A 21,164-nucleotide genomic window follows, 5' to 3' on the forward strand; every position below is an offset into this window, starting at 1 on the left:
ACATCAGGTAACATCGCCTTGGCCAAATGCTGGAAATCTTCTTCTGCTTCTTGGTCTTGTTATACCTACTCTGTTCTTTTTCTTCCTGTTCTTCTGATTCTTACTGACAGCTTACAGATCCTTGGTGCTCATAAAATTGAAACTGTTAATTGTTATAAATACTAAGGACTCTGGCTGGATGCTGGACTCACTTTTAAAAAGCCCACATGGAAACCTTCCTAGAAAATGAAAGACAAAAATGGTGATTTTATACAATTTCTCTAAGTCTTAAGATAATCCTGCAGCTTCAGGAACATGTACTTTCTAAACATGGACCACATCAAACACAGAAACACGCCTCTTCTTCACTCCTCCTTCTCTCTCCTCCAGGAAGAAGCACGTGTCAGCCATTTTGAACATCAGAGGGATGACTCGGCAGGCAGAGCGTCAGGAGATCCTCAACATCGTCAAAGACATCGAGACCAGCGACAGCGGCCCGGCGACGCTCTCCCGGGACCGCGCCCTCTTCGCTGAGGTGCCAGTCACCTCTGAGGTCCACTGCCTAAACGTCGGCTTGAGCCGCATCGCCCTCACTGCCTCTTCCTGCTTCACCACGCTGCGACCCCGCAGACGCAAAACCCGAACGCCGGTCCAGGAAAACCCCGACGATGCTCTCTGAAGAGTCCTGCTTCAGTGGCTTTTATGACTTTATTAACACAGTTTAGTCATAACGTTTTCCAAATCTCAGTGTGAGGATGTAGACGCAGCGTGTCTGTGAAGGTTCGCAGTCATCCAGGTCATCGTAGTCAAAGGAGCTTGCAAAGCGCATGGCACAACATAGAAGAGCCACCTCCACAGGACAAGACTCAGCAGTCCATCTGCATCTAAAGGTCAAAGGTCACTCTTTGAGGATGCCAATGTTCACATTTTGGACAGAGAGGACAGATGGTTTGAAAGAGGAGTGAAAGAAGCATCTATGTCCACTGTGAGCGACCATCTTTGAACAGAGGCGGGGTTTACGACACCAACTCTCTGCCATCTATAATCCAGTTTTGAGATCCTTTCCAGACGCCTTAACGCCCACTCACATCCTGGGCCATCTGACCTCAGGACATCACATGATAAGGTGGGGCCAGGTTTCACAATGAGCTCACCCGAAACTCTGGCTGATTGGGACCCACACCCAGTTTCACACCTTGGCTCAGGCGATTAGAGGATCATCAGGTGGTCCTTTGTCCCTCTGTGGGGGGAAACTCCCACTAGGTTTATATCTGGGACTCTCCACCATTTGACCTTAGAACTGAAGAAGCTTCTCGGATGAGAGGTGAAACGTCTTCAAGCAACTTAAAGAAGTCCAGACGCTTTTCTTTGCAAGCTCCTTTGACTACGATGTAGACGCAGACACCGACAGGATTTAAAATACGAACGTGTCGCAGCATTTTTACCGCGTGGCCTCACAGCTGTGCCACTGGGACTGATTTAGACCATCAGAAATCAAAGTTTCTATTCTCTTGTGTTTAAGAAGCAAAGGGAGGAAGATTATGGACTCTACTGTGAGATCAGCTTTTAAATCGCTTTGACTTATTTACTTTTTACCTTTGAGGGATCCTGCTGAGAGGAAGCCTGAACAGAAATCGCTGCTGGATGAGGAGGGATGATGGCGAGCTGAGGAGAAACTGGACTGAAAACGAGGCGGTGGATTGGATGTCTGCATTTGATGATGACCCAGTGACTGAGTTAGGACAGGAAATTATTTCTTTGATTGGCTGTTTTTCACGGTTTCCTGCAGGAACACAGAGGTGGGGAAGCCGGGTCTGTGCGGACAGGAAGGTTCAGTTCGGACCATCAGGACTGCTGAGGTGTCCCGTTACTTTCTGCACAGACTGGAAGCAGCAGCTCAGACTGAATGTGGATGGGCTGGGACCTTGTTAGAAATATGAGCCTGGGTCCAAACCCCAGAACATGGAGAACATTCCCGACATGAGCATCTTAGTTTTGTTGCACATGACGAAAGAGAGTTTGAATCACAGGTACTAGACGATGATCTGAGTCTCTGTCGCGCTGACTGTATTTAAAGCAGTGATTCGAGTCAAAGCTTTGTGGTGTGATGACGTTTATATTGTGTCTTATTCTTTATTTGATTCATGTTAAGATGTGGGGAAATCAGAGGGCTCACTCTGGTGAACTCTTAGGGGCTAAACCTTTCATATATTAATTGTTGTACTCTTCCTTCCATTGCAGCGTTTTGGTCTTTACAGCAGGAAGTCAATCGTTCCATAACTGTTCATCTCCTCTTTTATTGCATTCCCATTTCTCAGCTGAGATACGTTTTAGATTAGAACCGCTTTTCTCTTCTGCTCTTGTAAATGTGGATGTATGTAATGAATCTTTCTGTACAGAGATCAGTTTAAATAACAATAAAACCGATCAGATCATTCACTGCTGTTTCATTTCAAAGAAAGAGAGACGGGGCATCTTTTGAGGGAGCCACTCCATCTGGAGCACCTTGGGACCAGATGGAGTCCTCAGATGGAGCATCTGAGTGCTCCATCTGGTGACATCATTGTTCACACCACCTCCCCTGATCTGAATCTGAATGGCAGTCTGTTACTGGACAAACATGGCAGAACCCAGAGGTTCCGTTCTGGATTAATCCCAACAACATTTGCCTCAAGGTGCCTTAAGGTACAGAGCCTACAATAATACAGATGAGGCCGGGCCAGGCCGATGACTGTACCAGTGTGGGGTCTGACAGTGGGCCCAAGGGTTTTATACCAATACCTGACGATAGTCAGTGAGGTTTCCCAGCCTGGGGAGGTTTGTGCATCCCACAACCTTCACTGACCCACTACCAAACCAGGTACTGTTCTCCATGGCTTTTCCAGACCCTTTCACATCTGTCACATGTGCTCAGAGCGAATCTGCTCTCATCTTTTGGAAATGTTTTTACTGGACTCTCTGCAGGCCTATGAAAAACATCGGTGATGATTCAGCTGCTCGTACAGCTTAGTTTGGATTTACTTTGAATCCAGGCTGCCTGCGACCGCTTTATTTCTGCTGACCAATTCACTATGGAATAATGATGTTATTGCTGTCATTGGACCATACACAGCACATAACTGTCAAAGTTACAGAACGTGTATAAGTTACAGTAAAAAACAATATGTGAGACAGAGCACCTTGGTTACTATAATAACTCTAGTTCTCTAGAGAAACAGTGATCGATGAGATTCAGAGCGCGATGACGTTTTATAAAGTCCACAAAGCTCTAGTAGACAAACCTGAGAGTATTTTGAATACCAGCCTCCTTTCTGATGTCTGACAGTAAAACAAAGACGGGGTGAAAGTTCGATGCAGTTTATTGAAGCGTTGTCCATCCACATAGAGTAAAATATGTCACAAGTGTTAGTGAGGCGTTTCAGTCTACAGAGAATAAAAATACCAGCGACAGATTTTAATACCATAAGAACATAATCAAGACACAGTGACTGCCCCGCCTCTTCATCCTCGCAAAGACTCATGGGAACTGTAGTTAAATCTTGGCTTTGGTCCAGATTTAAATGACTCAAACATTACAGTGAGTTTTATCTCTGAAATAACGATTCGCCTAAAAAGAAAACGTGACGCGAAAACGTCGACTTTTAACAGTTTAATGAAGGAGGTCAGCTGTGGCTGAAATGAGTCACGTGATCTTTGGCATTTAACTTTGGTGGAGAATGTGGGCGGGGCTTCAGGGTGTCAGGGTTTACAAAATGAAATAAAAATCTGTATGATTTTAGCATCAAATAGCGTCAACATTAATTTCAAGCTAAATAAATACTCTGATGAGGTTTACAGTAAAAATATAAAACTGTGACATTCAAACATATTTACAAATCATCACGAAGAAAACACTGAGCCAGACCAACGACCCAAACAAAGAAACCGAACCCAAGTTAGAAAGTCTCCACTGTAGATTTGACCAAAAACGAAGTAAATATAAATGCATGACAGTCATTTTTGGTTTAATTCTCATCAAGGCATTTATCAGTAACACAAAGAAATGCTAACCACTGATTAAAAACCAGCATCACGGGACGAATGTGCAACATAAAAACAACACGAGCCTTTCCCAGGCCTGTGCCAGGAGCACCATTCAAGGCTTACAGAGGCTTAAGCCTGTGTTTGGGGGATACAAAGGTGCTTTACTTCTTATTCAGGTACATCATGATGGTAAGTTGTGCAGCAGAGCATGCTCGAGAAGAAATTAGAGCATCCCAGAGATCCCTCAGAGCTCAGTGTGCAGGGGAAAAGACGAGCGGTCTACTTTGTAAAGACAGCTTAACGTCTTTGTCTTTGAAACACTAAGAAACATGTTGCAGGAGAAACTTTATTACCAAAGCTTTGTCTTCCAGATGAGTAATAAAACTATTTAATATATATATTTAGTGTTTGCTGTTTGAATGATGGTGCTGATCTCCATCTATCACATTCACTATGTAGCTTTCAGCTCGTGTTGTGTGGAGAACTTGTTCATACTTTTCTTATACAACATTTTTGCGTTTGTTGGAAAATCAGCCGCTCTGCTGCCAGTCGTCTGTCCTGGTTTCTGATTGGTGCACGTATTGAGCTGATGACCACCTTCGTCTAACCTCTTAGCTTGAATGAAGCTAAAGCTCAAACAAAGACGATGAGGAAAAGAGATCTCGGGTATGCTGACCCGGGCTGCCGGTCCTGGTTCAGTCTGGCAGTGTGACACATCTTTAGTGTTTAAATGAGCCACGAGCTGAAAACTCAAACACATGATTAACAAACATGGAGATGATGGAGAAGCTCCAAAGACACGTTTCAAGGTTTATTCTCAGATATATTCACAGCTTCTCACACTATTCTTCCTCTACTTATTTATAAAATACTGACTGACCAATGACATGGAGTCACTGCCTCGCAGCTGACCAATCAGAGTGATTACAAGCTCAGTCATAATGTCTCTCAGCAGACCGACGAAAAGGGTTTCCAGGCAGTCCTGACCGGGCTGTGGAGGGGCTGGAGGCGGGGCTGGAGGCGGGGCTAAAGTTGTTTGTTTGTCATTGGTCTCTGATGAGGAGAGAACGTCATCCTGGCCAGTCAGCTGTTACAGGATGTACCATCAGCCCTGACGCAACAGCAACGCAGCATATTAACTCTGTAACTTAGATCCTGATGTTTTATTTTGTTTTTGCAATAATAGAATTATAATAAATACATGAAACCTGTTTCAATCAAATTTACAATAGAGGAGGGACAAACTGTTACAGATCAAAGTGGGGTTGAACATGTTTGTGTGGTGGACATTGGTGTTCAGTAGGTGGATGAAGGCTCATAAAGAGGATGATGACATGTAGAGGAGCTCAGAGCATCTGAGACCACTTCAAAGACTCTCATCCCAAAAACAAGGTCACGTGGCTTTACAGACGGTTCCAGTTTTTGCTTAGATTGGGACTTCATTCCAAATTTAGTAACGTTTCAAACAAAATTCTGTCGCAGATCCAAACTTCAGGTACGGATGACGCACGTAAAAGAAACGCAGAATGTAACATCGGGATGCTGGAAGTAACAGGAAGTAACAGGAACGATTACGAGTACTGCAACGATTCACCGAGTTAAGTCTTTGAAATATGATGCCCATATAGGCCTCAGTTTAAAAACACCGATAACACGAAGCACTGATCAGGAAAGTCTGACGTGAAGAAAACAAACTTTAGCTTCGACACACACCAACGATTTCTTTTTAACTGATACATATTTAAACCACACCGCCTGTTTCACACTGAAGGTACCTGCAGCAAACAGGGGTGAGTCAAAGGGGGGGCGCGGGGTGTACCAGACCATATTAACTTCAAGGCTTTGCAACTTTTTTCAGGTTTAAAGTGAAAATAAAACATTATATTCATTAAATGCATTAATATTAAAATTATACAAATAACAGCTTTTTCACAAGTAAATAAAAATGTGTGTGCAGGGCTGGACTGCTGATCTGGCCCACCGGGCACTTTCCTGGTAGACCGACCTGATTAAAACCTAGAAATATAGATTCTGATTATAGACCACAGTGATCACAGCCACCCGGATCATGCCAGTCCAGGCCCTGTATGGACCAGTAAAACTCTGAGCCAAGGGGTTGGACAGGAAATCATAATTAATATTAATTAACGTCTACGCCAACGTCTTGTTTTCAGCAGCACAAACTTCAGGATGCTTTTCTTCAGTGCAGCCAACACATTCACCACCACATCAGTGTCATTCACTCACAAACAGACTCACACCAGCTCTACCTCATGCAAGCTTTCTAACACTGTCCGAGCTCTTTTTGCTTCCTACAGCCGTCCAACGAGACAGAGCAGATTTCTTTATGCCTTGGTTTAGATTGCATATGTCTTTATTTATTTTACTTTGACTGGACTTGAGATTATTTATATATTTTTGCATTTAAGAAGATTTTTTCTTTATAACAAATTTTAATATGGCACATAATTACAACCAAAAGTTGTTTTGGGGTTTTTGACAGATGTTGTATGCAGTTAAACTTTAGTTTTTTTAATGAGCAATGTTTATTATTATCATCATATAGCTGCAGCCCTAGGAATGAATATGTGAAAATTAAAAGAAGTGGGGTTTATATCTTTTTTATGAACATATAGATTGGTAACCAGTCGTGATGATGAATTGTTAAATGAGTATTAAAAACTAATTATTAGGACTATTAAAAATCTGTTTACCAACATATTATTCTTTTGACGCGTAGTCTAATTCCTCAAGAACGCACAGAACCTACTGAAATTGACTCCAACCATCTTTCCATTTCCTTGGGTTCTAGTCCAGCTCTGTTTGCTTCCATGTGAAACAGGATGCTCTAAAGTCTGCTCTATGAAAGTGAAACATTTAAATTATTGTGGCTTTAAAACTACAAATACGTGAAGGTATTCTTCGTGATCAGTAAACGTCTCAGCAATCTTTCTACAGCAAGCAAAAAAACAAAAATAAATCCATCAAATTTAATTCAGTTCAGCTTTATTTATATAGACATGGGATGACAGATATATACAGGATATTTCTAACTTTAGAGATGTTGCACAAATGGAAGAAAGCAGTCTTACATATTTGTTTAATATGTGCGTTGAAGGACATGTCCTGGTCAAAAATGACTCCAAGGTTCCTCACAGTGTTACTGGAGGCCGAGGTAATGCCATCCAGAGTAAGAATCTGCTTAGATACCATATTTCTAAGATTTTCAGGGCCGAGTACAATAACCTCAGTTTGATCTGAATTAAGAAGCAGAAAGTTAGCGGCCATCCAGGTCTTTATGTCTTTAAGACATTCCTGCAGTTTAACTCATTGGTGTGTGTTATCTGGCTTCATGGACAGATAGAGCTGGGTGTCATCTGCATAGCAGTGTAAATGTATGCTATGTCTTCTAATGATGCTGCCTAAGGGAAGCATGTATAATGTAAACAGAATTGGTCCTAGCACTGAACCCTGTGGAACTCCATAATTAACCTCAGTGTGTGAAGAGGACTCTCCATTTACATGCACAAACTGGAGTCTATTAGATAGATATGATACAAACCACTGCAGTGCAGTACCTGTAATACCTACAGCATGTTCTAATCGCTCTAATAGGATATTATGGTCGACAGTATCGAACGCTGCACTGAGGTCTAGCAGGACAAGCACAGAGATGAGTCCACTGTCAGAGGCCATAAGAAGATCATTTGTAACCTTCACTAAAGCTGTTTCTGTGCTGTGATGAGCTCTGAAACCTGACTGAAACTCTTCAAATAAACCTCTGCAGATGATCTGTTAGCTGTTTGACAACTACTCTTTCAAGGATGTTTGATATAAAGGAAGGTTGGAGATTGGCCTATAATTAGCTAAGACTGCTGGGTCTAGAGATGCTTTTTGAGTAAAGGTTTAAAGCTGTGACCCTAAAAGGCCTGTAGACCATAACAGCAAACATAGAGTTGTTCTTATTTTCTTCAATCAGTGATGAATAGTAAGATGTTCAAGCTCTATGGAGGGCTTTCTTATAAAGCACAAAATAATTTTTCCAGGCTAAACGATGATCTTCTAAATCAGAGTTATACCAGCGAGTCAAGCACCATGAATGAGATAATCATCTCTGTAGGAGCAGAGTTTCTTTAACTGCTCTATGTCGTGTTGAAGATAAGAGCAGAGGAATCACTTCCTCAATCTTAGTTACAGCTGATCACAGTCTGCACACAAAACCTGCTCACAGAGCCGACAGCTCTACAGCCCCCTGCTGAATTCCACCTTAACCCCCGACTACGTTCATTTCTCTGTCAAACTTGCTGAGATAGAGTGTAAGCAACAGCACATGGCTTTTTCATTCGCTCCGTTTCCCCCTGACTGTGTTTCTTTGTATCTGTGTGTGTATTAGTATTATAATCATGTTACTGTGGCAGCTGAAGCTTTGCTTAGCGCTGCACAAAATCAGGCAGAGCTGCAGTCTGACTTTTACAAACACTTGGGATAGAAATGTGGCTCATTCTGATTCGCTGTCATTTCCCAGCCTGTAGTTCACAGGAATTTTTTGTTTTTTTGTTTTTAATTATATTTATGGCAAACACCTAAAATGACTCAAAAAGAATTATTACAGAAAGACTAGATTGTTTCGGTTAATTGGTTACTTCCATCCCTGAGTAATGCTGAACTGTAACAACCACAGAAAAGACAATAAAAAAGAAAACATGAAAAGTTTTAGAGGCTCTTAGACTGTTAGCTATGTACATTAAATATTAATATCAGTCACTTATATTTATAATATTTCAAGCAGCTAAAACAGCTCGTTTACAGTACATGTGAGATAGAAAAGGATTATTTTGAACTGTCTTTCATACAAAGTTACTCTCGCGGAGCCCAAGAACACACACGGAGCTGCAGATAAAGCCACCTCTGAATTAATTAAAGGAAACTAAATCACATGTGATATCATATAAAAACTGGATAATAGGCTGCGTACCCAACCCTGTTACACACCGGAATAAAAACACATCATTCCAAGCACGAACCTCGGAAAGTGACCTGCTGTAAAACACAGCTATGTGCTGCAGATTGGATGTTAAGTATATTATGAGACTATTTTATCCAAAAGAAAGTCTGTTTGTCATCTGCACGGAGAAGGACTCACTAACCTCACGAGCTGACGCAAGTAGCCTGAATGTCCGTCACTGCCGTTTTTACAAATATGAATATTTACAGTTTCCAAATTCGAGTGACAGATGAAAGAGGCGCACGTGTCAGGAAGGGCATCCGAACCACAATGTGCGGCGCTTTCCTGTGAAGTCATGTTTTTAAAGTATTTTTTGGAGTATTTAGGCAAATTTATTTATGTTAAAGTAGTTTCATTAATAACCCACCTACTGATGAATGTAATGATGCGAGTGCTGAGCTGATGCAGATCAGGACTGATTGATTATCAGCCGAGCAGCTGACTGACTGTAAGACGACGGTCTCTCCTCACAGAGACAAACACACTAGTCCTGCCACTTCGATGGAGCCGAAGCACATCCTCACTCGCTCCCTCCTGCCTCGTAAAGTTGGAGGAAGTGATGCGTCCTCTCAATTTCCTTGAGAAAGATGTGGAGATGAAGCATCTCTTCTCTGTCTCACACAGGTGGAGGTGGCAGCCCTCCCGCTCACAGCCTCATGCAGACTTTGCACTTTGCAATGCTCCTCCTCTGCTCTTGGTCATTGGTCAGCATCGCCGGGTCGGTCAGGGTGGTCAGCCAGAAACTGTACATGTTGGCGAAGAAGTGGCAGGTTCCACGAGGCCCCTGACACTCCACGAACGGCTGGGCCTTGTATGCTTTCAGACAGCTACCTGATGATGTCAGAGGCTGGCCGCCACCTTCATCACCTGCGCCTGTATGCTATTAGACACATGGGAAATTACATCATCATCTGCACAGAGCTCACATTTCAGATGATTGTTGTATTATTACGACTGGTAAGTTTAGTCTAAATTTCAGCGAAGTTTAAGAGTTTAACTCTGGTTTACATAAGTAAAGTTTAATGTAGCTTAGACTTAGGTTTTAGTCTACACAGCAGCACCAGTAACAGCAGTAGCAACGTAGTTTAATAATCTGGCACCACTGCAGTACTCACCATGACGAAGGAGTATCCGTCCCACAGTTCTGTCCAGTTTTCGGGACACTCCACAGACTGTCTGGACTGGCTGTGCACTGCGATGGGTAGGGATGGGGCTTCACACACCACACAGCGGCTGATGTAGTTTTGGATGCTGGGTCCACTCACGTGTTCACGTGGGACAGGCTCCATCGTCGTTAGCCAATAGGATTTATCATTACGACTGGCGTAAGAGCAGGTACGCTTGTTACATGGAGCGAAGGGCAAGGTGGAAAAGACACGCATGCACGACCCCGGCTGACCTGGAAATACACGCAACACATTTCAATTATTCCCAAACACATCCAGCAGAGAAACAAATCCGGTCGTTCAGTCTGACGTCACTAGCCGTGTCTGGGTCTAAACTCCGCTGCAGGTCCATATATCAAACATCACTGTGGCATTACTGAAAAACTGTCTAAAGTCTTTCATCTTTAATAAAATGATCAGCGTTCTGCTCTACCAGGTGTAACAATTGAGTTTAACATCCAGGCATCCATGAAAACGGAATTTATGACATTTAACGGAGTTAGAAGTTAGCGGGGAGTTAGCTCGCTAGCTTCTATCTAAATACAATATAGCATGTCCTGCCTGCGGGGTTTTGGAAACAAATTCAAACGTACAGCTCTGTTTGTCGTGGTCCTGGGCCGTGTTGGCCCAGTATTCTTAGTTTTCTTGTATTTTTGTATTCAGTTCCCTGTTTAGGTTCTGTTTCCTGAGTTGCCCTGTTATGTTGTTCCCTGTGTGCTTTCCCTTTGTAACTCTCACCCCCTGTGTGCCCCTCTATGTATTCATGAGCCCTTGTCCCCTTTCGTGTTTTATTCCATGTTTTCCCCAGCCTGTTATGTCTGTGTTCTCCCCGTGCTCTCTCCTCCTGTCTGAACCTCTGTGTACTTCCTGTTTGACTCTGCCCGTCTCCCGTCAGTGTTATGTTCACCCCGCCCTGTCCCGTTATGGTTATCTGTGTCAGCTGTGTTCCCCGTGTGTTCCCACTTTCCTCGTTAACCCTCTGTGTATTTCTGTCTGCGTCTCCCTCTGTTCGGCGTCGCGTTCTCCCTCATGTTGTGTGTTATTCTCCCCATGGTTCCTGGTTTACTTTATGTTTAGCTTTTCCAGTTTAGTTTAGTACTGTTTTTGTGTTCCACTTTTTGCCAGCATTAAAGCTGTGTTTTTGAGTTTATCCCCGTGTCTGTGAGTCTGCATCTTGGGTCCTTCTCCTGCCTGCCACACAATGTATCATGACACTGTTATCACTTCCAACATAAATGAAGACAGAAAACTAAACAGCAGTGACGTTTGTAGGGTTACTGAAGTTGGGCTAGCTGGTATATAATGATGTGCTACGTGACCGCTAGCGACACAGCTATGTTAGCATAATATAAACAAGCTAACTTTTTTTCCACTCGATAAAAGTTAACGTGAGTGTTCTCGGTGGTCAGGAACAAATGTAATCACATGGCAGGATGCTGTAAAAGGACCAAACTTCAGCCAGGAGAACAACTGAGATAATCCATCCACAATACGAGGTTAGTCATTCATATACTGCTGCATGGGCTGGGCTGTAGTTACATCCTAAGGTTTTAAAAACTGAGCTTAAATAAATGATTAGCGGTAATAAAAGCCGAGGGAGGTCAACAGTGATCACTGACTGTTTTAGGAGCTTTTTGAGATTAAATAGAAGAAAATACATAACATTAAACATGTTAACAACACAAAAGCCATATTAAACGCAGACTACTTTAGACCCGGAAGTAGGATTCGTCACGTCATCACTTAACGACCGGATTGTGAGCGTCCAGCTATCAGGTAATCAAGAGGAGAAAGAAAAAAAAAAAAAAAAAAAAAAAAAAAAAGGTAATCAAGAGGAGATTCTGGCCGATCGCTGAACCTCAGATTCTGGAGAACTGATATAGATCAGAGGGGTTCTTTGAGCCATCCCACATCAGTGTCGTGGACTTGGCTTTAACAAGCAGATTATAAAGAATAGGAACCTCAGAGAGCCTCAGGGGAAGGAGACCCAGGGCAGATCCAGTATACCTCTGAGACCACAGACATCTTTGGGAGATGGTGGTTGATCTGAACAAGGAGACCTCTGACTGTTGTTGACATTTGACCTTCACAAAACTTTCAGCCGTTTGTTGGCAGGTATATCTATTGTGGAGATTATCACAGTGTAGATAAGTGGAATTACTGGAATTCTTAGCTAACGATATCTATAACATGAGTTAGCATGGGATTTGTTAGCATGTGGTTAAAGTGTGTGTGGATGATATAGATGTTAGGCATGTAAAGCTATAGCTTTGTAATTCTATATATCCCATTAGACCTCGAAACACATGATCTTCAAGAACAAACTAAAGGACAAAACTTAGAGGAGAAAGCTCTGCACTATCTTTCTGCCCGACGAAGGAGATGTTGATGTCCCAACATGTGACAACAAAACACCCACTTAAACTCTTTTTTTGGAAGTTGTTTCACACTTATTTTTAAATCTTAATAAACCAATGTGATCCTAGAAACAAATTAATTCCAAACTAATGCAACATATTTGGTTCAAATGGCCTCGATAAAGTTAAGCTGGTGTTCATTCCCTTATCCTGGTCTAATGAGATGTTTGAGGAGAAACTGTTTACTGGGCCAAAGGTGAGTCACAAGAAAGTAACGCCTGGGAACATCCTGCACTGAGCGGTTCTGGAATAAGAGTTTGCTGTGGGATTTATAAATATGTACTTACCCAAGTCCTGAGTGTGTGCCCGCTCCTGGCCTTCCAGATACAGCAGACTGAATCCTTCCCACAGGGTGTTCATGTTGCCTGGACACCTGGGAGTGTTTGCACTTTGACTGTGCATCACCAACAAGCCCAAGTTCAGTTCTTTGGTTGGTCCGTGAGAACCCTTTTCACCTTCTGGACCACGGTTACCTACGACCCAAAGACCATAACTGTAAGTGATGTTACAAACGCCCGTGTCCACACTTTGGCTTTTGCTTAGTTGAGCCTATCTAGAAGCTACAACAGCTCTGTGGTGTTGTTGGCAGTCAAAGCAGATTTGAGCTGGTCTTGTTGGTTATGACAGTCCCAGTCCGAGTAGGTTCTCAGTCATCCAGGTGATGGCAGTTTAAGGAGCTTGGAAAGAAAGCGACTGGCCTTCTTTAACACAGCCCCAGTTCCTGAATCATGTTGTTCTTGGTTTTAGACCAGCAAAGGTTCCTTAAACTGCTTCAGTAGAAATGTGGTAAAAGTCAGACAGGGAGAGGTCTCACCTTTCTGTCCCACTACTCCACTCTCTCCTGGCAGGCCTGGCTCTCCTTTGTCTCCTTTTAGACCAGGGGCTCCATCGCAGCCTTTACATCCCTGAGGTCCATAATCTCCCTTATCACCTGAAACAGGTCATCAAGCATCACAACAGTCAGCTACACTGACATTAGATCTGATGTTAATTTGACATCAGAAGGTTTTATTTTGAAACCTCACCTCCAGGAAGCTAGTCTTTATAATGATTACTTTTTGGGATGACTACAGTCAAATCTAACAATCAGAGGTTTTTGTAAGATAAGATTCTGATATGATTATGAGAGTTCTGCCCTTTCTCACCTTTAGGACCACATGGGCCTTGTTCTCCATTCAGGCCAGGATGTCCAAATTGACCAGTTGAGCCAGTTTCTCCAGGAGGACCCTTTGGAGGTGATATGAGTTCAGGATCTAAGGTGTCACCCTTTTCCCCTTTTGGTCCATGATCTCCAGGAGATCCAGGAAGTCCTGGAGATCCACAGTGACCAGGAACACCCTTACAACCTCGAGGGCCAGGTATTCCCAACAAACCACTATCGCCTCTCATACCTGATCACACAAATTCACAGACGTGTTATCTAAGTGAGCATGACATAAAAAATACACAACAGCTCTGTAGTACCCAGTGTGTTTCCATCCAAAAGTTTCTATCTGTTGACATTCAGTTTTTTCAGCCCTCAGAATTACCACAATGACCCTTTACCTTCATGTGGGGAGCACAAAAACCGAGCTATGCATTAATCTCTGTGTAATGACACCTTTTCACTCAGAGCTGCACGTGGATGTTTAAGCCACTGTTGTCTGTTCAGTCTTTCAAGTTCTTTCGTAATATGATGCTGTGTTTTGGATTTCAGTTTAAACTTGTAGCTTGACCGCGGGCCACGATTTTTTAGGGATGTCATCACTTCTGGTAAGAAATCCATTTTAAAATTATTTTATTTTATTTTAGTTTAAAGGACCATTACCTTAAAATTATGTTTGTCTCAAACACAAGAACTATTCTAAATAACAACAGTTGTGTTGTAAAGATTCAAATAACGGTAACAGAATAACTGCCTTCTTTGTCATGGTCCTGGGTGCTTTGGCCCACCTTTTGGGCTTAATGTTTTTTGAGTTATAATGTGTTAGTTGTCTGTTATTTAGTATCAAGTTTATCTTTGTATTTGTTATTATGTTTAGTTAGATTTGAGTCCATGTTGACTGGTCGAGGTGTCTCGTCTCCTTCCTGTTTACATGTTTCCCTCCCTGTGGTTGGTTCCATGTCTCCCGTGTCTGCATGCTTGTATGTTTCTCCAGCCTGTCATGTCTAGCTCGTGTTGCCACAGTCTACATCTCACTATGTTTCCTGTTTTATTTTGACAGTCCGCGTTCCATGTTCAGTGTGTTTATTTTTGCTTCCCCTGTGTCGTCCTGTTCATTTGTGTCAGCTGTGTTTCCCATGCGTTTCCACTTCCCTTGTTACTCATCTGTGTATTTAAGTCCTCTGTCTCCATCTGTTCACTGTTGAGTTCTCTGTTTCACGTTCATGGTTCGTGTCGTCAGCACTTTCAGGTTTCATTTTTTAGTTTTTCCCAGTTTAGGTTTTGTTAGTTCTTGTTCTGTTAATGTTGTTGCTTATTTTCTTTATTGTGGCAGTTTCATCGGCCACGTCCTGTGCGTTCTGCTTTTGTGTTCACATCCCACCGGCTACCCGGCCGTAACATTCTTGGCCAAACACGATGAAGTTAGAAAGCTACATTCAGAGTTTAGGTCCTTTTCTTGGTTCTTTGTTGTAGTTTTTAAGCACAAACTGAAAAAGAGGATAAAATGCATCCACTGGTGGTTTTCTCAGCATCACAGTGTTTTAAAGTTTGAATAAAGTCTGAATTTATCACTTCAGCAGAAATGCAACACTCAGAATTTTGTTGTTGAAGGACTGACAAAAGATGACTTACAGCTCCACACCAACGAGTAGAAATGCTATGATCTCCACAAACAGTTATCAGTTGTCCCTTTGTAACCCAACCATCATCTGTCATCTAATGAAGATCACTTTTAGTTGTTTTTTTCAGTAATAGGGTCAATCAAGATATTCACTTAATAATATACCAGCTAATGTATTCCCACACCGCACACGTTCATGTAACCCACAACTGAGATCTGTCAGGTTGTCAAGTGAATTGTGACCAACAGAATAAGTGTCAGCATCATTTTTGTTGTGTTGTTTTTGTTGGACTCTAACCTTTCTGTCCTGGGTATCCAGTGCAACCTTGTGTTCCTATATGTCCTGGGCATCCTCTTGGTCCCTTTGGCCCTTGGCATCCCACGTTACCATTGTCCCCAATATCCCCACGAATTGGAGGGTTTTGACCAGGATCCCCGATCTCACCAAGACTCCCTGAAACATCAGTCCCGTGTCAGAGGTCATCCAGCATGATCTGTCACTTAAATTTAAATAAAACTGAATATTAACTAGGGCTAAGAAGCATTTTAGTCACTGAATGAGTATAATTTCATAAACTAGAAGATGTTACCTTTCAAATCTCTTACATGCATTTAGGCCGTATAAATCTTCTGTTACAAAATGCCAAAAACATGAAAATTGCTGGATAATCGTGAACCTTTCTATAACCTATTAAGAAATGTTTAGGTTATAATGACATGGCTGATTTTAAAAAGTTAGTCTCAAGTCTGACCTGGCTCTCCATCTTGGCCTGGACAGCCAGGATCTCCACAGGGCCCTTTGATAGGAGTTTTGCAGTCTGGTCCAAGTTTACCTGGAGGTCCACATTTACCTGGAGGCCCTACAATAGCACAGAGAGGCGTATAACTGACCAAGAATAAAGGATAAGGTAGGATTTTTAGATTTACATATTCAGCAATTCAGCAAGAGATCATCATATTGGTACAGACCTTTGGTTCCGACGGGGCCTTTGTATCCTGGTGGTCCAGGTTGAGATGTGCCGCAAAGACCTTGATGCCCTGGAGGACCTTTATCTCCTGGTGGACCCAAGGAACCTTCAACACCTGGAAAGCCCCGACCTGAAAAAACAGACCAAATGAAAATGTGTTATAGAATTTATAGAAAGTAATTTTAAGATCTATGAGGAGAATTAATGTCTCATAATCATTAGTAAGTTCACAATAACAACAGCTATATTCTGCTCTGCAGGTGGACCTTTGGTCAAGATCTCTAAAACAAAATCTGTACCTTTCTGAACTAAACCCAGTCAGAATTTTGAACCCCAACTCTGCCAGGATAAGTTAATTTTTTTACACAACTTTATAGATTTAATCTAATAATATACCAGACGACATTACAACAACACGAACATGCAGAACTTTTCTTAGTGTTCTTAGAAATGTGAAGCGAGAGGCTCCAGTGGCCATCATTGATCCAGAGCCCAGAGCAGGAAACACTGAAGGAAACGTGAAACTGTTGGCTAAGAATAAACAGATTTGGTGAAATTATAATTCACATTGACAGCAGCGACACCTGGTTGCCTGAACCAGAACTTACCAACAATAATATGTAATCGTGTGTAACTTTGCCAAAACAATGTAGTTTTCTCTGGCCCCCTCCCCAATCAGACCAGGAGTGACATGTTTAGCCGCATGTTCTCCTTAAATTGCTGGCTGTCTGAGTGGTGTCCCAGAAACGATGTGGGCTTCATAGATAATTGGCAAACCTTCTGGAGGAAACCTGGTCTTGTTAGGAGAGACGGCATCCATCCCACTTTGGATGGAGCAGCTCTCATTTCTAGAAATATGGACAAATTTATTAAACCCCCCATAATATGACTATCCAGAGTTGGGACCAGGAAGCAGAGTTGCAGTCTTACACGCCTCTCTGCAGCTTCTCTCCTCCTGCTACCCCCCCAAAAACCCATCTCCATAGAGACTGTGTCAGCTTCCAAACAGACAAAAAACAAACTAAAAACCAGCAACAAACAACTTAAACATAAACAATTACAAAGAAAGAACAATACAGTATCCACATCTGAACCAAAGAGTAACACAGTGAAAATATTAAACATTAGGTCTCTCTTTTCTAAATCCGTATCAGAAAACTATTTAATAATTGATCAAGATATTGATTTAGAAGAGCTAGCAGAGAACTGGTTACTACGGGAGGAAAATGTTACTTTAAATGAGAATAATAATAATAATAATGAGAATAATAACTGTTAAAATGCTCAACGGACCTGCCCAAGAGGAGAAGTGGCAGCAATCTTGCTCTCCAGTTTATTAACCTCCTAGTACCTGGCATCCACATATGTGGACATCACACGTAGGGTTGACTCTTAGCCTTGGTTACCCTAGCTGGAGACCAGTTTTATCCTTTGTTATCTATCATTCACCTGGGCCTTACTCAGAGTTTCTGTTGAATGCGACGCTCAGCTCAGGTAAAATAAATATTGTGGGTGATTTTAACACCCATGTAAATGTTGAAAACGACCACCTCAACAACATTTTTTATTCAGCTTGACCCAGCTGTCTTTGAATGGATCTCTAATTATAGGCTGATCTGTGATCATCTGCAGAGGAATGCTTTCATTTATGGGGGTGGGGGGTACGGGGACCATTTTAGGGAAAAAACAAAGTAATGTCACATACTGCATTATTGCATTGTAAAGAAAAATGTTCTGTGTAAAATGTTAATATATTACTTTGTTGGAGTATGAAACACACCAGTTAGTTAAATTGCAGGATTGTCTGGATTCTTCCTCTGGATGGCATTACCTTGGCCTCCAGTAACACTGTGAGGAACCTTGGAGTCATTTTTGACCAGGACATGTCCTTCAATGCACATATTAAACAAATATGTAAGACTGCTTTCTTCCATTTGTGCAACATCTCTAAAGTTAGAAATATCCTGTCTCAGAGTGACGCTGAAAAACTAGTTCATGCATTTATTACTTCCAGGCTGGACGACTGTAATTCATTATTATCAGGAAGTCCTAAAAACTCCCTGAAAAGCCTTCAGCTGATCCAAAATGCTGCAGCAAGAGTCCTGACAGGGACTAGAAAGAGAGAGCAGATTTCTCCTGTTTTGGCTTCCTGTTAAATCCAGAATTCAAAATCCTGCTCCTCACATACAAGGTCTTAAATAATCAGGCCCCATCTGATCTTAATGACCTTGTAGTACCATATCACCCTATTAGAGCACTTCGCTCTCGCTCTGCAGGCCTACTTGTTGTTCCTAGAGTATTTAAAAGTAGAATGGGAGGCAGAGCCTTCAGTTTTCAGGCCCCTCTTCTGTGGAACCAGCTTCCAGTTTGGATTCAGGAGACAGACACTATCTCTACTTTCAAGATTAGGCTTAAAACTTTCCTTTTTGCTAAAGCATATAGTTAGGGCTGGACCAGGTGACCCTGAATCCTCCCTTAGTTATGCTGCAATAGACGTAGGCTGCCGGGGATTCCCATGATGCATTGAGTTTTTCCTTTCCAGTCACCTTTCTCACTCACTATGTATTAACAGACCTCTCTGCACTGAATCATATCTGTTATTAACCTCTGTCTCTCTTCCACAGCATGTCTTTATCCTGTCTTCCTTCTCGCACCTGAGCCTGGTTCTGCCGGAGGTTTCTTCCTGTTAAAAGGGAGTTTTTCCTTCCCACTGTTGCCAAAGTGCTGCTCATAGGGGGTCATATGATTGTTGGGTTTTTCTCTGTATGTGTTATTGTAGGGTCGACATTACTACCTTAATATAAAGACCTTGAGGCGACTGTTGTTGTGATTTGGCGCTATATAAATAAAATTGAATTGGTGTGTGTGTGTGTGTGTGTGTGTGTGTGTGTGTGTGTGTGTGTGTGTGTGTGTGTGTGTGTGTGTGTGTGTGTGTGTGTGTACCTCTGGTCCCAGTGGCCCCCTTCTCTCCTTTCAGTCCGTCCAGTCCATGAAGTCCCAGCGGTCCAGGAGGACCTGGCACAACAAAACCAAACCATCTCACACACTGTTTCTGCAGATCTGAGGGACCCACAATGTCTGTGGATATTTCTTTTTGTTTCCTCTTTTTTTGCTACAGTCAGTACTAGAGATGGACCGATCCGATATTACGTATCGGTATCGGTCCGATACTGACCTAAATTACTGGATCGGATATCGGAGAAAAATAAAAAATGTAATCCGATCCATTAAATATCACGAAAGCACCTCACAAAACTTGCAACACGCCGTAACTCACCTCAGAACGTTAGCACGTCGGAGCAGTATGCATCACGTGATAGAGCGGCTGTGGCATGCGGGACCTGTCGGTGGTCTGGATAGCATGTGGAGCTTCGCTAGCAACCCGGCATTTCATCTCCGACAAAGTTATCCCCGAGAGAAGTAAAGCAAGTGTGTAAGTCCATCTCTGAATGTTTGTAAAGCATTCCTGCGTTAAGCTTAACGAGCGATATATGGAGCGACTGCCTCTTCTTGCTGCTACTTCAATCATGAAACTGCTTAACGATCAGCTGATCAGCTTTTCTGTCGCGAGTCCGTCTCTCTTGTTTGCTTTTGGCCCACTTTGCACCAGAAAGAGGAAACCAGCGGCTGAACAACAGCAGCACGTTTAAGCTTGATCAGCTGTTGTTAGAATGTATTTAATATTACTTTCTACACCAGGATCTTTTTCTACGTAGCTGACGTAACTGTGCAGGGGCGGATCTAGCAAAGTTTAGCCAGGGGGGCCGATAGGGCATTAACAGGGAAAAGGGGGCACAAAGACATACTTTTCTTTCTTATTCTCATTTAAAATGTCGAGCTTTTAATAAATAATTATCTGACACCCAAAGTTTTAATTTGATGTAAAATGAATAGAAGTCCATTATTGTATATAGTGACTATTAAGTCTGATATATATACCCTAGTAAGCTATAGTACTTTTTCCTTTGGGAAGGTACCATCTGTGCAGTCTGCAATTTTGTTGAAGAAAGATGTTGAATCTATTTAATATTTCTTGAAAAATAATTGATTTCTGTGCATTTTTTTTCACACTGCATCAAATTAAGGTTGATTACGTCGATTAAGCATCATGAGGTGGAGCGTGAGGGGTGGTTCCCTATTTTTATTTATTTATTTTTGTTGTTGCTGGGAGTTGGAACCCTATTAGTTAGGTTGCTTAATATTTACGCTAAGTACTCTTTAAAATACCAGAATAGGGAGGATGGTGTAGGTTTAAGTTTATTAGATTGATCAGTGTTGCTGAACTATGAAACATTTTTTTTGCATACAGGTATAACAGAATAGCTTTAGTGTAGTTGTTGTTTTAAACTTGAGTATGAACTTATACAAAATGCAGCAAGATATTTAAAAAACAGTTTTGTTGATTAAAAAACACTATATCGGATTCATATCGGTATCGGCAGATATCCAAATTTATGATATCGGTATCGGACATAAAAAAGTGGTATCGTGCCATCTCTAGTCAGTACAATTCGTGCAAAACTCTCTAAAATGCTGTATCTAAATTCATTGTTCTTGTGTTTTTAAAATACCTGTAGCACATTTAGAAACAAAAATGTTCTTTCTTTGCTGTTAGAAAAAGCCCGCCTAACAACCTACAGAGCCTCGTGAAACTAGCCTGATACTTATTTTTCTGCTGCAGAGGAACAGCTCGTTGGAGTTTCTATAGTGAAGAGCTGAAGGTGGCTGGAGTTTGGTGACTTCATGCTCCACATGCCTTAACCTCCTAGGACCTGGCGTCCACATATGTGGACATCACACTTTGGCTTATTTACACCAAAATATTCAATTTTGGTGTAAAT

The 21,164-nt window shown here is 42.0% G+C and overlaps 2 protein-coding genes across 9 annotated transcripts in view; one reads left to right on the forward strand and one right to left on the reverse strand.

The window, feature by feature from the left end:
- Positions 1-2,414, forward strand: part of exoc3l2b (exocyst complex component 3-like 2b) — a 38,533-nt gene extending 36,119 nt beyond the window's left edge. For 4 of the 5 annotated variants that reach the window (XR_013093042.1, XR_013093043.1, XR_013093041.1 and 1 more), the window contains 3 exons: positions 1-7; positions 370-736; positions 776-2,414. The exon at positions 1-7 is cut by the window's left edge and continues 115 nt beyond it. Coding sequence is in view for 1 of the 5 variants with exons in the window: in XM_076873516.1 (XP_076729631.1) it covers positions 1-7; positions 370-658 (296 nt within the window). In the remaining 4 variants the exon portion in view is untranslated. Of the gene's footprint in view, positions 8-369 lie in introns of all 5 variants that reach the window. The other variant, XM_076873516.1, reaches the window with a different exon arrangement.
- A 906-nt stretch (positions 2,415-3,320) lies between these two features.
- col4a4 (collagen, type IV, alpha 4) overlaps positions 3,321-21,164 on the reverse strand; it is a 58,891-nt gene continuing 41,047 nt past the window's right edge. For all 4 annotated transcript variants that reach the window (XM_014408984.3, XM_076873519.1, XM_076873520.1 and 1 more), the window contains 9 exons: positions 19,267-19,338; positions 16,325-16,453; positions 16,108-16,215; positions 15,654-15,809; positions 13,736-13,981; positions 13,405-13,521; positions 12,878-13,063; positions 10,123-10,406; positions 3,321-9,887 (listed from right to left, as the gene is read on the reverse strand). In XM_014408984.3, coding sequence (XP_014264470.2) covers positions 9,654-9,887; positions 10,123-10,406; positions 12,878-13,063; positions 13,405-13,521; positions 13,736-13,981; positions 15,654-15,809; positions 16,108-16,215; positions 16,325-16,453; positions 19,267-19,338 — 1,532 coding nt within the window. In that variant the 3' untranslated portion in view covers positions 3,321-9,653. The remainder of the gene's footprint in view (positions 9,888-10,122; positions 10,407-12,877; positions 13,064-13,404; positions 13,522-13,735; positions 13,982-15,653; positions 15,810-16,107; positions 16,216-16,324; positions 16,454-19,266; positions 19,339-21,164) is intronic.

The sequence above is a fragment of the Maylandia zebra genome, linkage group LG14, assembly GCF_041146795.1.
Source record: "Maylandia zebra isolate NMK-2024a linkage group LG14, Mzebra_GT3a, whole genome shotgun sequence".
In the NCBI taxonomy this organism is placed as follows: domain Eukaryota; kingdom Metazoa; phylum Chordata; class Actinopteri; order Cichliformes; family Cichlidae; genus Maylandia; species Maylandia zebra.